The sequence below is a fragment of the Cetorhinus maximus genome, chromosome 9, assembly GCF_964194155.1.
Source record: "Cetorhinus maximus chromosome 9, sCetMax3.hap1.1, whole genome shotgun sequence".
NCBI classification, from domain to species: domain Eukaryota; kingdom Metazoa; phylum Chordata; class Chondrichthyes; order Lamniformes; family Cetorhinidae; genus Cetorhinus; species Cetorhinus maximus.
This window is the reverse complement of record NC_135887.1, coordinates 60609118-60624701: the sequence shown is the minus strand read 5'-3', so window position 1 is coordinate 60624701 and position 15584 is coordinate 60609118. Positions and strand designations below refer to the sequence as shown.

At 47.8% G+C, this 15584-nt stretch overlaps 1 protein-coding gene across 1 annotated transcript in view; it reads left to right on the top strand.

Annotated features, from left to right (window-relative positions):
* Positions 1–15584, top strand: part of LOC144684688 (lysosomal acid phosphatase-like) — a 142854-nt gene that overhangs the window by 122590 nt on the left and 4680 nt on the right. The window contains 2 exon segments of the mRNA XM_078548795.1: positions 1701–1807; positions 4432–4607. Coding sequence (XP_078404921.1) covers positions 1701–1807; positions 4432–4607 — 283 coding nt within the window.

Here is a 15584-nt window from a genome sequence, read left to right as displayed (position 1 = left end):
GAGATTCCTGCACTGCCTGCCTAGTCCTCTTGCTTTGCCTGGTGGTCACCCATTCCCTTCCTGCCTGTGGACTCTTAGCCTGCGGTGTGACCACTTCTCTATACGTGCTATCCACGATAATCTCTGCCTTGCAGATGCTCCACAGTGTCCCCAGCCACCGCTCCAGCTCCAAAACCCGGGCTTCCAGGAGCTGCAGCTAGAGACACTTCCACCACACATGCTGGCCCCGGGCACTGGACTTGTGCCTGGCTTCCCACATAGAGCAGGAGGAGCACACCATGGCTTTGAGCTCTCCTGCCATGACATACCCCTTTAAATTAAATTAAACCTTTTGGAAGATACTTAATATCAATTACTCTCGGGCCCTTCTTCCCTGCTCCTCGTTGTTACAGAATATAGCCCCTACAAGTAATGAGCCACAAAATAAGACCTTAAAAACTATAAGCAATAAAAGTAGTAAATGCTTACCCGGCTGTACTCACGGTACTCAAAGGATCACTTCATTTCCTCCTCTTCGAACTCCCTCAGTCACCCCTGCTCTCCCAGCTTCTCTTCAACTCCCGACTCTTCTCGCGCTCCTCTTCAACTCCCGACTCCTCTCGCGCTTCTCTTCAACTCCCGATTCCTCTAGCACTCCTCTTCAACTCCCGACTCCTCGCGCACTTCTCTTCAACTCCTGACTCCTCTCGCGCTTCACTTCAACTCCTGACTCCTCTCGCGCTTCACTTCAACTCCTGACTCCTCTCGCGCTCTTTTTCAGCTCCCGACTCCTCTAGGTGCTGCTGACTGCCTGTCCCAGAGTCCTCCTCTCATACTCACCTCTAGGTGCTGCTGACTGCCTGTCCCAGGGCCCTCCTCTCGCTCTCTCCTCTGGGTGCTGCTGACTGCCTGTCCCAGAGTCCTCCTCTCACTCAGCTCCTCGCACACGGTCCCCTACCCCACTGATCCTCCATCACAAGGTCCTCTGCCCCATTGCTGCTCCCACACACAGTCCTCTGGTAGATTTTGCCTTCTCAGATGGATGTAAAAAATCACATGGCTTTATTACAAAGAACAAGGGGGAAAAGAGAGGGAGGTATTTTAAACAATCACAATCGTTATGGAAAAGTTACTGGGATAACAAAGGCACTAAAAGCTGACAAGTGTTTAGGGCTGATGGCCTGCACCCTTGGGCCTTAAAAGAAGTGGCTGCGGAGATGGTAGATGCATTCCCTAGATTCTGGGAATCCAGTGGATTGGAAAATTGCTAATGTAACACATCTATTGAAGAAAGGAGAGAGACAGAATGCAGGAAACTATAGATCAGTTAGCCTAACATGTCATTGCAAAAATGCTTGAAACCATTATTAAAGAGATAATAACAGACATTTAGAAAATCATAACACAATCAGGCAGAGTCAACATTGTTCTGTGAAAGGGAAATCCTGTTCGACTAATTGATTAGAGCTTCGAGGAAGTGACAAGAAGGGTTGATAAACTCAACAATTACCACTAAAAACACATCTCAATAATCTTCGTGTGTGTGGATTTATGCACATTTCCTAAGTAATAATGTAGGAAGTGACTCAACTTCAGAAGTACTTCTTTAGCTATGGAGTACTCTGTGGCTTCTGAAGTGCTGTAAGGTGCTATATAAATATAGCATATTTAATGTATAGAATTATTTCTGACCCATTTAAAAATGTGTATTTATTCCGCAGCATGATACAACGCTCATAGCTCTCCAGATAGCACTGAATATCTACAACGGCATCAATCCTCCATATGCTTCCTGTCACATGTTTGAACTATATCAAGAGGATGATGGGTAAGTTTTGGGGATTCTGAAAGATGGACACTCTGCTGGCTGCCCTTCACAGAATAAAACCAGATCCTTTAATCCACTGGTATCAAATCTTTATAAACATTAGTGAAAAGCTTAACTCCTGGAAACAAACTATTTACAGAGGACACTCATGGCCGACACGTCAGATCTAGTTCGATACTGTTGAGAGTTTAATCCCTGATCTCTAATCCGCTGGGTAGCAGTTCAGCTGGTGAAGACTCTGAAGCTAATTTCCTCTAACCACGTGACCCAGGTTACCTTGTTCTCCCCTGACACAGAGGGAATCTTCCTCTCCTCGTGACTTCTCAAACTCGGGTGCTGTCCAAGTGCCCTGTCCAGCAGCGCTATGCCTGCTCCACTTCTACTTCCTGATCTCAAGCCACCATCAGAGGCTTCAAGCAATCTATATGCAACCTAGGCTCCTCGACACAGTGACTCACAAGTCCCAGCATCTACTTCTGCTTCTTGCTGCTGCTCTCAATTTCTCTCCCTCATTGTGGCTTCAGGCTTTGACCTCCTTCTTCTTCAGCCCACAATCCGGGCTCTAGGCTCTGCTCCCAGCCTACCGAGGACATCATTTTGTGTCCCAAAGGGTGCCCACAGGGCCGACCGTGTCCCCTTCCCAGCCTGCTCCCGGGCCAATGAGCTCTGCTGCCGGAGATCCCATGCCCTGCAGGGAATTCCTAGCAAGGCCCTGCTCATCTCCCCTGCTGCACTATATCAAGAGAATAACAGGTTGGTGGAGACTCTAAAGCACATACGCTGCTGCCTGTCCTTCATAGAAGCATGTCTTTCAGGTCTGTTTGCCCTTACTCATGAAAGAATAGTCATGAAGAAGGGAAGATTGCTGCCATGCACAATACTCAAAGCCATATACCCACTTGTGGTTCCTTCATCTTGTCTATTGATTTTTGCCGGATCATTCATAGCTTCCGTGGGGTCAGTTGCAGTTACCCTCCTCTCGCACTCCTCCCCAGTGAGGGGTCAGTTTCTATACCCATTCACCCCCATTTCCCCCCCCCACACTCACCCACACTCTCTCCCCCACAATCTCTCCCCCTCTCTCCTTCTCCCTCTCTCTCCCTCACTCTCTCCCTCCTGCCCCCTCAGTATGGCTCCTCCAACACTGCAGCGCTCCCTGAATACTAATGTTCTGACAGTGCAGCACTCCTCGTTTGAGCCTCCAACAGCACAATGCACCCTCAGTACTGCCCTTCCAACAGTGCAGCACTCCCTCAGTACTGACCCTCCGACAGTGCGGCACTCCCTCAGTATTGACCCTCCGACAGTGCTTCACTCCGTCAGTTCTGACCCTCCGACAGTGCAGCACACCTTCAGTACTGACCCTCTGGCAGTGCAGCACTCCCTCAGTACTGACCCTCGAACAGTGCAGCACTCCCTCAGTACTGACCCTCCGACAGTGCAGTGCTCCCTTAGTATTGACCCTCCGATAGTGCAGCACTCCCTCAGTACTGACCCTCTGGTAGTACAGCACTCACTCAGTACTGACCCTCCAACAGTGCAGCACTTCATCCCCAGTGAGGGGTCAGTTTCTATACCCATTCACCCCCATTTCCCCCCCCCACACTCACCCACACTCTCTCCCCCACAATCTCTCCCCCTCTCTCCTTCTCCCTCTCTCTCCCTCACTCTCTCCCTCCTGCCCCCTCAGTATGGCTCCTCCAACACTGCAGCGCTCCCTGAATACTAATGTTCTGACAGTGCAGCACTCCTAGTTTGAACCTCCAACAGCACAATGCTCCCTCAGTACTGACCCTCCAACAGTGCAGCACTTCCTCAGTACTGACCCTCCGATAGTGCAGCACTCCCTCAGTACTGACCCTCTGGCAGTACAGCACTCACTCAGTACTGACCCTCCAACAGTGCAGCACTCCCTCAGTTTTGAGTCTCTGGCAGTGCAGCACTCCTTCAGCTCTGACCCTCTGTCAGTGCAGCACTCCCTCAGTAGTGACCCCCTGACAGTGCAGCACTCCTTCAGTTTTGACTCTCTGGCAGTGCAGCACTCCCTCAGTTCTGACCCTCTGACAGTGCAGCACTCCCTCAGTAGTGATCTTCTGGCAGTACAACATTCCCTCAGAAGAGCATTGGAAAGCACAATTTGACAATGAGCCACTTTAGGAGAATTTCATTCAGGTGACCAAAGGCTTGGTCAAAGGAGGTGTATCTGAAAGGAGAAAAGGGATAGTGAGGTTGAAGAAGGGAATTCCAGAACTTAGACCCTAGACAACTGAAAGCACAACCGACAATAGTGAAGTAATTAAAATTCAGGATGTTAAAGAGGTCAGAATTGGAGGAACATCAATATCTCAAAGTATTACAGGGTGGGAGGAGATTACAGAGATACGGACAGAGGAAACCATGGAGAGTTTAAACACACACCTTTTGAGTTTCTCACTGTCCAATGGATGAGCACTTCTGATATGGACCTACAAGGAGCCAGTACATGTTCTGAGGACTGTAAGTGTGTCAGGCAGCCATTTGTCATCTAAGGTGGATTGTTGTCCTTTGTACTATTGTGTTTTCATTCAGATTCTTTCAAACCCACACTGAATGGAATTTATTCCCCCTGCATGTGGCTTCTGCAGGTCCTTCACGTTGGACATGTACTTCAGGAATGATACTAATTCTGAGGCACATCTGCTCGTTCTGCCATCCTGCACTGAGCACTGTCCCTTACAAAACTTTATCCAAAATACTAAAGACCTGATCTCTGACAACCGAGATGAAGAATGCAAACTCTCCAGAGACAGCAATCAAAAAGGTAATGTGACAGCTCAGGACTAGATAATCTGTCTGTAAGTTGACCCAGACCTGTATTAGCTCATGCGTTCCACCATCAGTGCCTCCAACCATTCCTGCTGGGTGCCTTGTTTCATTCTGGTCATTCTGGAGAGTGGTTCCTCCACTTCAGAGACTCAGCAATACTGGGCACAGTTTGTGATGACTCAGGCTTTTGCGTCTCAGAAATGGGGGCCACAAAATTGGGGCATTTGTTTGGCAACTAAAATGGATGTACGATGCAGGTGCACACATTTGGGGTGAGTTATGCCAGACACCATGTTGGTGAGGGCATTAGCACACACATAATGAATGTCCATCGTAAATGAATGTCCAATGCAGATTATGGCATTGATCAGCATGTAATGCTGATTTGACACCAGTGCTGCCAATTTGGAGTTCAACGCTCCAGCTAACACCCTCTCAACAGCTGAAAACACAATCGGTAGCAGGGAGGGGAGATCCCACCAGCATTATTTAATGGAGTGTCGACTTCTTACAGATTAATTGCTGTTTGATGTTGTTCTAGCTGTTATGATTTACATGTTTGGTGCTTTTTATAGTATTTAAAGTTGCAGACGTCTGCAGGGAATAGTGTGGCAGGGTGTTCAAGGAGTTTTAGCTGGCTTCAGGTTTTCTGCACAAACTGGTTTCTCCCTGCGTGTCCACTAGCAGACATTCTCTATGCACTGGGAGAATGAGAAGAAGTGATACAGAACATGCCAAGCTGCTGCAATAAGAAGAAGGAGGAGAATGGCTCTCGTCTGGAGGTCATATCTGCCCAGGATGTTCAAGAAGCAATTCTCCGACCTGAGCATCAGTGAGGAGCAGTGTGTGAGGCGTCTGTGCATCACTATGCTTGCTGAAATCTGTCAGCTGCAGCAGTCTCAGAGCATGGTAAGGATCAGCCCAATGCTGTAATGACTGGGGTCGTAAACTTATAGTGTTTGGTTCCTTTCAGGCTGGAGCTGGAGGTATTTGCAACCTCTCCCAGTTTGCCATCAACTGTTGTGTAAGGGAGTCACTGACACTTTCTATTCACTGAGAGCTAACCACATCATTCTCTCTTGCTAGAGCGGCGCAGAGTGAGCACATGGCTTCACTAGGATTACAGGCTTCCCCATGCTGTTAGATTACCTTGACTGTTCACACATTGCTTTGCGAGTATCACACGTCAATTCTGCCTATTTTGCAATGTAAGGTTTGCAATGTAAGTTCCCTCAACATCCAGCTGTGTGATCATACACAGCCAGTCATGCAGGTCAGTCATGACTCAGTTGGTGGCATTCTCGCTTCTGAGCTGAGTCACAAGATTCTGGGTTCACGACCCACCCCAGGGTTTGAGCACAAGAATCTAGGCTGACACCCCAGTGCAGTTAAGTGGCTGCTGCACTGTCAGATGTTCTGTCTTTCAGATAAGATGTTAAACCTGCCTGCTCAGGTAGATGTAAAAGATCCCACATCATTATTTTGAAAAAGAGCAGGTGAGTTCTCCTCATTGTTTATCCGTCAACCAACATCACAAAAAACAGGTTGTGGGAGCTTGCTTTTCGCATATTGGCTTCTGCATTTCCACACTTCAAATGTGCTTCATTGGCTGTAAAGTGCTTTGAGGTGGTTGTGAAAAGTGCTATATAAATGGAAGTCTTTCTTTTCATCAATGCTCAGTCTCCTGGCAGCAGTTAAGATGCCTTTGTTCTGTTTACTCACTTTCTCAGCAGCATTTTGAGACACTACAGTAAACTGCTATGTGTCTACTGCGTGACAAGGATTATTTGCTGACCACATTGCCAGGTCCGGCCCACAAACCACTCACAAATGAGCAACATGCACACAACAAACAGCAAGCTGCTGCCCAAAACGTGACAGAGAAGATCATTGACTTCTAGACTGCTCTGGAGGTACCCTTCAGTATGGGAATGAGCCACGATTCATCATGCTCTGCTACATGCTGCATAACTTTACCATCATGAGGATACAGCCAGTGGCACCAGCCAGTAGGTAAGCAGCTGAGGAAGAAGAGGAGGCAACTTGGACAGTCCCTTCCAGCCAATCTATCTCTAAAGGACTCACCCAAATGTGATACCAGTAAATGCATTTCCCAGTTGCCAACAATCCGACACCTTATCTTCCCTGCGTCACTGACCATCGGTGTCCTCTTGGCCATAGTGCAAAATTAAAAGACAGCACATTCCAAATAATGTTTCCATATAAATGGAATTTATGGGGAGATGGTGGCATAGTGGTATTGTCACTGGACTGGTATTCCAGACATCCAGGGTAATACTCTGGGGACCCAGTTTGAATCCCAGCATGGCAGATGGTGAAATTTGAATTCAATTTAAAAAATCTGGAATTAAAAGTCTGTCAAAACCATTGCCAATTGTCATAAAAACCCACATGGTTCACTAATGCCATTTAGGGAAAGAAATCTGCCTTCTTTGCTCCAGACCAACAGACTCTTAAATACCCTCTGAACAAGGGATGGGCAATAAATGCTGGTCTAGCCAGTGACACCCACATCCCATTAGCAAATGGTAAAAAAATTCAAAGTTTCATACAAAAGTATGAAAGATAGGGCAAATTGACTTTGTCTGAGGATGTTCTGGGTTGTTTGATTTAGACTGTTGTTGATTGTTTTTGAAGGTTGTGGATTGTCTCAGCTGCTGGTGGTGGAATTTGTCACAGCTGAAGAATACTTTGTGAAAACGACTAGCAATAAGGCTATTACATCTAGTATTATGTAATGAAGCAGAGTTAATTAGCAATGTCATAGTAAAAGCTCCACTGGGAAATAGTGATCATAACACCATTGAATTCCATGTTAAATTAGCCAGTTCTCCCCTCGTAGTTGGCTTTGTTTAAGATGAAGATTTTTGTTTGTGATTGAGATGTGTCACTTTCAAAGGTTGATTGGGTAAATAAGACTAAAAGGTATGGTGGTAAATGAACAGTGGAAAACATTTAAAGAAACAATTCAAAATGTTTAACAAAAATACATTCCATTGAAGAACAAAAACTCAGCAAGAAAGACCCATCCTTAGCTCACTCTGGAAGTTAAGGATGGGATGAGATTAAAAGAAGAGGCTTATAATGTTACAAAGAACAGTAGCAAGTCTGAGGATTGGGATTGTTTTAGAAACCAACAAAGGGCCATCAAAAAGCTGATCGAAATGGAAATAATATAATTTGAGAGTAAACTAGCCGGAAATATAAAAACAGATTGCAAGAGCTTTTATAAGTATACAAAAAGGAAGAGAGCAGCTAAAGTAAACATTGGTCCATTAGAATCAGAGACAGGAGAAATGATCATGGGGTATGAGAAAATGGCATAGGCATTGAACAAGTATGTAGTGTCTGTCTTCACGGTAGGAGACACAAGTTACAAACCAGAAATAGAGGCCAGAGGAAACTTAGGAAAACAGAGGAAATTAGGGAAATTAATATCAGCAGAGAAAAAGTATTGGAGAAACTTAAGGGACTAAAATGCAACAAATCCCTGGGACCTGCTGGCTGATGCCCTGAGGTTCTAAAAGAGATAGCTGCAGAGATGGTGGACTTTATAAAATTCCTTGCTATCATTTTCCAAAATTCCTTAGATTCAGAAATGGTCCAATCAGAATGGTCATTGGAAAATGTAACACTGCTTTTTAAGAAAGGAGGGCGAGAGAAGTCAGTGAACTACAGTCCAGTTAGCCTGACATCAGTCATTGGGAAAATGCTGAAATCTATTATTAAGGAAGTCTTAACAATGCACTTAGAAAATTGTAGTATGATTAGAACAAGTCAATATGGTTTTACAAAAGGGAAATCTTGTTTTTTGAGGGTAGAGTATATAAAGGGGGGAGTCAGTAGATGCAGGATACTTGAATTTCCAAAAGACATTTGATAAGGTGCCACACAAAAGGTTAATATAGGCAAGATAAGGGGTCATGGTGTTTGGGGTAATATATGAGGATGGGTAGAGGATTGGTTAACAGACAGGAAGCAATAAGTGGGCATAAACAGGCATTTTCAAGATTGCGGACTGTGACAAGTGGAGTGCAGCAATTATCTGTGCTGGGGCCTCAGCTATTGATATTAATTACTTACACAAAGAAACAGTGAGTAATGTATCTAAGTTTGCAGATGATACAAAGCTTGGTGGAAAGATAAGCTGTGGGGAGGATACAGAGAGGCTGCAAAGAGATATAGACAGGGTCAATGAGTGGGCGAGAAGGTGCCGTATAATATGGGGAAGTGTGAAGTTATTCACTTTGGTTGTAAGAATAGAAAAGCAGAATATTTTTTAAAGGTGTGAAACTTGTAAGCATTAATGTTCAGAGAGACTTAGGTGTGTTGGTACAAAGAATGCAGCAGACAATTAGGAAGGCAAATGGCATGTTAGTCTTTATTGCAAGGAAATTGGAGTACAAAAATAAAGAAGTCTTGCTACATATGTGGCTTTGATGAGACCACATCTGACATACTGTGAGCAGCTTTGGTTTCCATATTTCATGAAGGATATGCTTGCATTGGAGGAGGTACAACGAAGGCCCACTAAATTGGTCCCCAGGATGACTGGTTGCCCTGTGATGAGAGGCTGTGTAAATTGGGCTTACATTCTCTGGAGTTTAGAAGAATAAGAGACAATCTCATTGAAACCTGCAAGATTCTGAAGGGGCTTGATAGGGCAAATGCTGAGAGATTGTTTCCCCTGGCTCAGTGATCTAAAACACGGGGGCACAGTCTCAGGATAAGGGGAAGATCATTTAGGACTAGGATGAGGAGAAATTACTTCACTCAAAGGGTTGTGAATCTTTAGAATTCTCCACCCCACAGGGTTATGGATGCTCCATCATTAAATACACGTAAGGCTGAGATAGACAGATTTTTGGTCTCTCGGGAAATTAAGGGATGCGGAGAGCGAGAAGCAAAGTGGAATTGAAACCCAAGATCAGCTAACATTGTACTGAATGGCGGAGCAGGCTCAACAGGCCTACTCCTGCTCCTGTATCAAAATGTAAGCACAGTTTTCAAAGCAGGTTGTTGGATGCAGATTGCTTTGAAGCCACCTCAGTGAGGCAGAGGCTTTTGATTTATTTTTCAGCTAATTATAAAGCATCAACCAGGCAGGGACAAGCCTGAAGGAAGAGCTGTGTAATTGTAATAACATGAACTTAACACAGTATTTCAGAGGTAAGCGCTGTACTGAGTGCCTGCTTCACTTGTACTGTATAAAAAGCTAGGCCTTCATTCTGGGACTTGCCTTTGAATCAATTCAAAGGCTGAAAGCAAGCCTAAAAAGGAATTTTGTCTTGAGCTTTGGTGTCATGGCCCGCAGTGGGCCACTGGTAAGGAATTTGGTGTGAAGACAATGTCCCAGAGACTACCATCACCATCCCTGGGTATGTTCTGTCCCACCGCAGGACAGACCCAGCAGAGGTAGCGACATTGTGGCATACAGTCAGGAAGGAGTTTCCCTGGGAGCCCTCAACATTGATTCCAGACCCCATGAAGTCTCATGGCATCAGATCAAACATGGACAAGGAAACCTCCTGCTGATTACCACGTACTGCCCTCCCTCAGCTGATGAATCAGCACTCCTTCATGTTGAACTTGGAGGAAGCATTGAGGGTGGCAAGGGCACAGAATGTACTCTGGATATGGACTTTAATGTCCATCACCAAGAGTGGCTCAGGAGCACCACCACGGACCGAACTGGCTGAGTCCTAAAGGACACAGCTGCTAGGTTGGGTCTGTGGCAGGTGGTGAGGGAACCAACAAGAGGGAAAAACCTACTTGACATCACCCTCAGCAACCTGCCTGCTGCAGATGCACCTGTCCATGACAGTATCAGTAGGAGTGATCACCGTCATTGTGGAGACAAAATCCCACCTTCACATTGAGGATACCCCCCATCATGATGTGTGGCACTATCAATATGCTAAATGGGATAGATTTCGAACAGATCTAGCAACTCAAGACTGGGCACCCATGAGGTGCTGTGAGCCATCAGCAGCAGCAGAATTGTATTCAATCACAACCCATAACCTCATGGCCCGGCAAATCCCCCACTCTACCATTACCACCAAGCCAGGGGATCAACTCTGGTTCATTGAAGAGTGCAGGAGGGCATGCCAGGAGCAACACCAGGCATACCTAAAAATGAGATGTCAACCTTGTGAAGCTACAACACAGGACTATTTCCGCGCCAAACAGCAGAAGCAGCATCTGGTAGGCAAAGCTTAGTGACCCCACAACCAACGGATCAGAGCTAAGCTCTACAGTCCTGCCACATCCAGCTGTGAATGGTGATGGACAATTAAACAACTAACAGAAGAAGGAGGCTCCAGAAATATCCCCATCCTCAATGATGGAAGAGCCCAGCACATCAGTGCAAAAGAAAAGGCTGAAGCATCTGCTACAATCTTCAGCCAGAAGTGCCGAGTGGATAATCCATCTCGGCCTCCTCCGGAGGTCCCCAGCATCACAGATCACCAAGGAACCCTAGCAAAACTGGTTTTAAACTGTAAAAATCCCATTTCTTCTTTCGCTGTTTTAAACCGTTCAAATCCCGGCTCTCCTCTCCCTGTTTTAAACTGTAAAAACCCAGGCTCCCCTCTCCCTGTTTTAAACTGTAAAAACCCAGACTCTCCTCTCCCTGTTTTAAACTGTGAAAATCCCAGCTCTCTTGTCGCTGTTTTAAACTGTAAAACACCCGGCTCTCCTCTTGCTGTTTTAAACTGTAAAAATCCCGGCCCTCCTCTCACTGTTTTAAAATGTGGCCTCCATTGCGAGAGGACTTGAGTATAGGAGCAAGGATGTCTTACTGCAGCTGTACAGGGCCTCAGTGAGACCACACCTGGAGTAGTGTGTGCAGTTTTGGTCTCCTTACCTAAGAGAGGATATACTTGCCATAGGAATGCAGCGAAGGTTCACCAGACTGATTCCTGGGATGTCAGGATTGTTGTATGAGGAGAGATTCACTGTATTCACTGGAGTTTAGAAGAATGAGAGGGGATCTCAGTGAAATGTATAAAATTCTGACAGGGATGGACAGACTGGATGCAGGGATGATGTTTCCTCTGGCTGAGGGGTCTAGAACAAGGGGTCATGGTCTCAGGAAATGGGATAAACCATTTATGACTGAGATGAGGAGAAACTTCTTCACTCAGAGGGTGGTGAAGCTGTGGAATTCTCTACCACAGAGGGCTGTGGAGGCCAAGTCACTGAATATATTTAAGAAGGAAATAGAAAGATTTCTGGACTCTAAAGACATCAAGGGGTATGGGGAGAGAGCAGGAGTATGGCGTTGAGATAGTGGATCAGCCATGATCTTATTGAATGACGGAGCAGGCTTGAAGGGCTGAATGACCTACTCCTGCTCCTATTTTCTATGTTCCTATATCATCATCCTCCTGCAATCGAGTGACTATTAGGGTTCAACTGCGTCTCCATGACAGGAGCATTATCACAGAGGGTATGTGCACTGCCATAAGCTAGACTGGAGTCAAATGTTCATAGATGCCATATGAGGATCTATGGTGTCTCCTCACTGCATGTCATCATCATCCTCCACAAATCTGGCAGCTATGAGGGCCTGCTGTGTGCGCTTGCCTCCTCTAGCCAGTGTGAGAGCCACATCGCCGTCATCGTAGCCTCCGGGGACCCCCTCACCCTCATCACCTTCGACGTCCTCCTCATCGGAGGATACTACCGGCTCCTCCATCTCCTCCTCAGCCAGCTCCTCTCCCCGTTGCAGGTTGTAAAGGGCGCAGCAGGTGACAACGATGTGTGGCACCGTCTGTGGACGACATTACAGGGGTCCATGAGGCCGATTCAGGCACCGGAATCTCAATATCAGCATCCCGATGGTATGCTCCACCAAGTTGTGAGCTGCTGCGTAAGCCTGTTTTGCTGCAGTCTGTGGCCGAAGCAGGGGTGTCATCAGCCACAGCCTCTGCGGGTAGCCCTTGTCCCCAAGGAGCCATCCCTGCAGCTTCTGTGGACCCTGGAAGACTGCAGGAATTTGTGACCGACTGAGGATGTAGGAGTCATGCACACTCCCTGGGAACCGTGCACAGACCTACAGGATGTGTTTGTGGTGTTTGCACACCAGCTGCACATTCAGTAAATGGAAGCCCTTATGGTTAACATAGTTGACCCCTTGTTGCAATGGAGATCTGAGCACCGCGTGAGTTCTGTCGATGGCACCCTGCACCTGTGGGAAACCCGAGATCTGGGCAAATCCAATTGTTCTTGCATCCTGGCTTTCCTGGTCCCAGGTGAAATGCACAAAGTTGTGTGCCCTCGTGAAGATGGCATCCGTGACCTCATGGATGCACTTGTGGGTGGAGGCTTGAGAGATCCCACAGAGGTCACCTGTGGAGCCCTGAAAGGAGCCACTGGCATAAATATTGAGCACCACTGTGACTTTCACAGCCACTGGCAGTGGACGCCCTGTTTGTCCCCATGTCACGAAATCCTGCAGTAGCTGCCAGATGTGACCAACCTGTTCCCTAGACATGTGCAGTCTTCAGCGACGCTGGTTGTCAGTCATCTGCAGGAATCAAAGGCAGTGCCTTTGACCCTGGAGCTAGCTAGGCACCGGCCAATGACGGCTCCCTGTGGCTCTTCAGTAGATTGTGTGGGAGCTCCAGCCACCCCTTCTTCTAGAGGATGCTGCTCCTGCGTCTGCACATGTGCATGCGCCTCCGTCGCTCTCTTCTCCATTGTCTTCGCTCTCTATATGCCACGAGGCTCCAGCTAGTTCACCAGGCTCCATGTTGCTAATGTACTCCTCCTTGAGGATGAAAGACAGAGACTCATGGGTTAGCTTGGGCGTACAAAGAACCTCTCTTGGTTAAGTCTGAAGGCCCCTTAACGCATCCCGGAGAGTGCTGGCCAACATTTGGATGGCCAGAGTTTAGTGCGCTGCATGGCTGCCCGAAACCCCACCCACCTCCTCCCCACTCCACCCAGCCAATTGGCGGCAGCTTTGCCCACTGGACTGCATGCTGTGCTCTCAGCTCAGGCGCAGGCATTCTCCTAACACACACTGCAAGGCTGCACTGTTAGCTTGAACCATGGGGGAGACTGGTCCAAACCTGGATGCTGACATTGCAAGGGGCTGTGAGCACCTCCACCAGTGACTGTTCCATGGCCAGTTTTAGCAAGGAGATTGTACAATGTGCCCAGTCATCCAACTGTTCTACCGTCCACTAAAATGCTCATTAGTTTGCAGCCTGTGCCCGAGGGGTGAAAAGCTCTGGAGCACTTGGTGGCACTTTCATGCCTCTGCGTTGCTTGAGTGGGCAGATAAACTAGGGGCCTGACTCCAGTCATGTCAATGTGGCGGCGTCTGAACAGTCTCAGCTGCAGAGGAATTGTCACTTTATACAAGATTTCCCTAATTCCTGGCTGCTTCCCTCAACCCTCCCACACATCCCACCACCCCCCCCCCCCCCCCCCCCCCCCACCACACTTGCTTGTGCACTACCTTCAACCACAGGGCAGCCCTTGGCCCCAACCCAAAGTTGCCTCAACCTCAGGACAGCCCTTGTCCCACTCCTCCACCGTACCTCAACCTTGAAGTCCAATAGGTGACCCGGGCGATCGCTGCGCAAAGTTACTGTGCAAAGTCACCTCCGGGTTCCTCTCAAAGTGCAGCCCGCCAGGTGCACACCTTATATATGCTGTTGTGAAGCAGGTCGTTATGCAATCACGCTGACGTGGGTGGATGATCCAGTGTGGGAGGATGATCCCGGCGGGCTGGCCTTATAATAATATGCAGATGTATTACAATGAGGCTCCCGACATCCGATGGCCAGAAATGCGGCCCACCATCGACGGGCTGAGTGGATGATCACAAACGGGTTTCACTACATCATGGAACCAGTTTTTGGCCTTCTCACTATTTTGTCCACTAACACCGCCAAAAATACCTGACACCAGCGGCAACAGTCAATACCACCCTTTGGTTTACTTATGCAACTATATTTTACCTGGCCTTGACTTAACACTATTTCCCTATTGCTTGTGTTCCTTACTTAAATGTAAGTAGCCCCTCCTTTTGAAAAGAATGTATTTTTCTAATTCTCAACTACTTGATGACACTCCCTAACAGCAATTTCTCACCAACCAATGAACTTATGTTTCACCTCTGATGTTAGGTGCTAGGTGGTGCTGACTGCCTATCCCAGGGTCCTCCTCTCGCACTGTCCTCTAGGAGCTGCTGACCACCTGTCCCAGGGTCCTCCTCTCGCACTCTCCTCTAGGTACTGCTGACCGCCTGTCCCAGGGTCCTCTTCTCGCACTCTCCTCTAGGTGCTGCTGACCGCCTGTCCCAGGGTCCTCCTCTTGCACTCTCCTCTAGGTGCTGCTGACTGCCTGTCCCAGGTTCCTCCTCTCGCACTCTTCTTAAGGTGCTGCTGACTGCCTGTCCCAGGTTCCTCCTCTCGCACTCTTCTTAAGGTGCTGCTGACTGCCTGTCCCAGGGTCCTCCTCTCACACTCTCCCCTAGGTGCTGTTGACTGCCTAGCTCGGGATCCTCCTCTCGCACTCTCCTTTAGGTGCTGCTGACTGCCTGCCCCAGTGTCCTCCTCTCGCACTCTTCTCTAGGTGCTGCTGACTGCCTGTCCCAGGGTCCTCCTCTCGCACTCTCCTCTAGGTGCTGCTGACTGCCTGTCCCAGGGTCTTCCTCTTGCACTCTCCTGTAGGTGCAGCTGAATGCCTGTCCCAGGGTCCTCCTCTCGCACTCTCCTCTAGGCGCTGCTGACCGCCTGTCCCAGGGTCCTCTTGCATGCTCCTGTAGGTGCTGTTGACTGTCTGGCCTGGGGTCCTCCTCTTACACTCTCTTGTACATGCTGCTGACTGCCTGTCCCAGGGTTCTCGTCTCGCACTGTCCTCAGGATCAGTAACATCTGAAAGAAAGAGTTTTACATCACGTCTTTCACAATCTCAGGACATCCCATGGCAC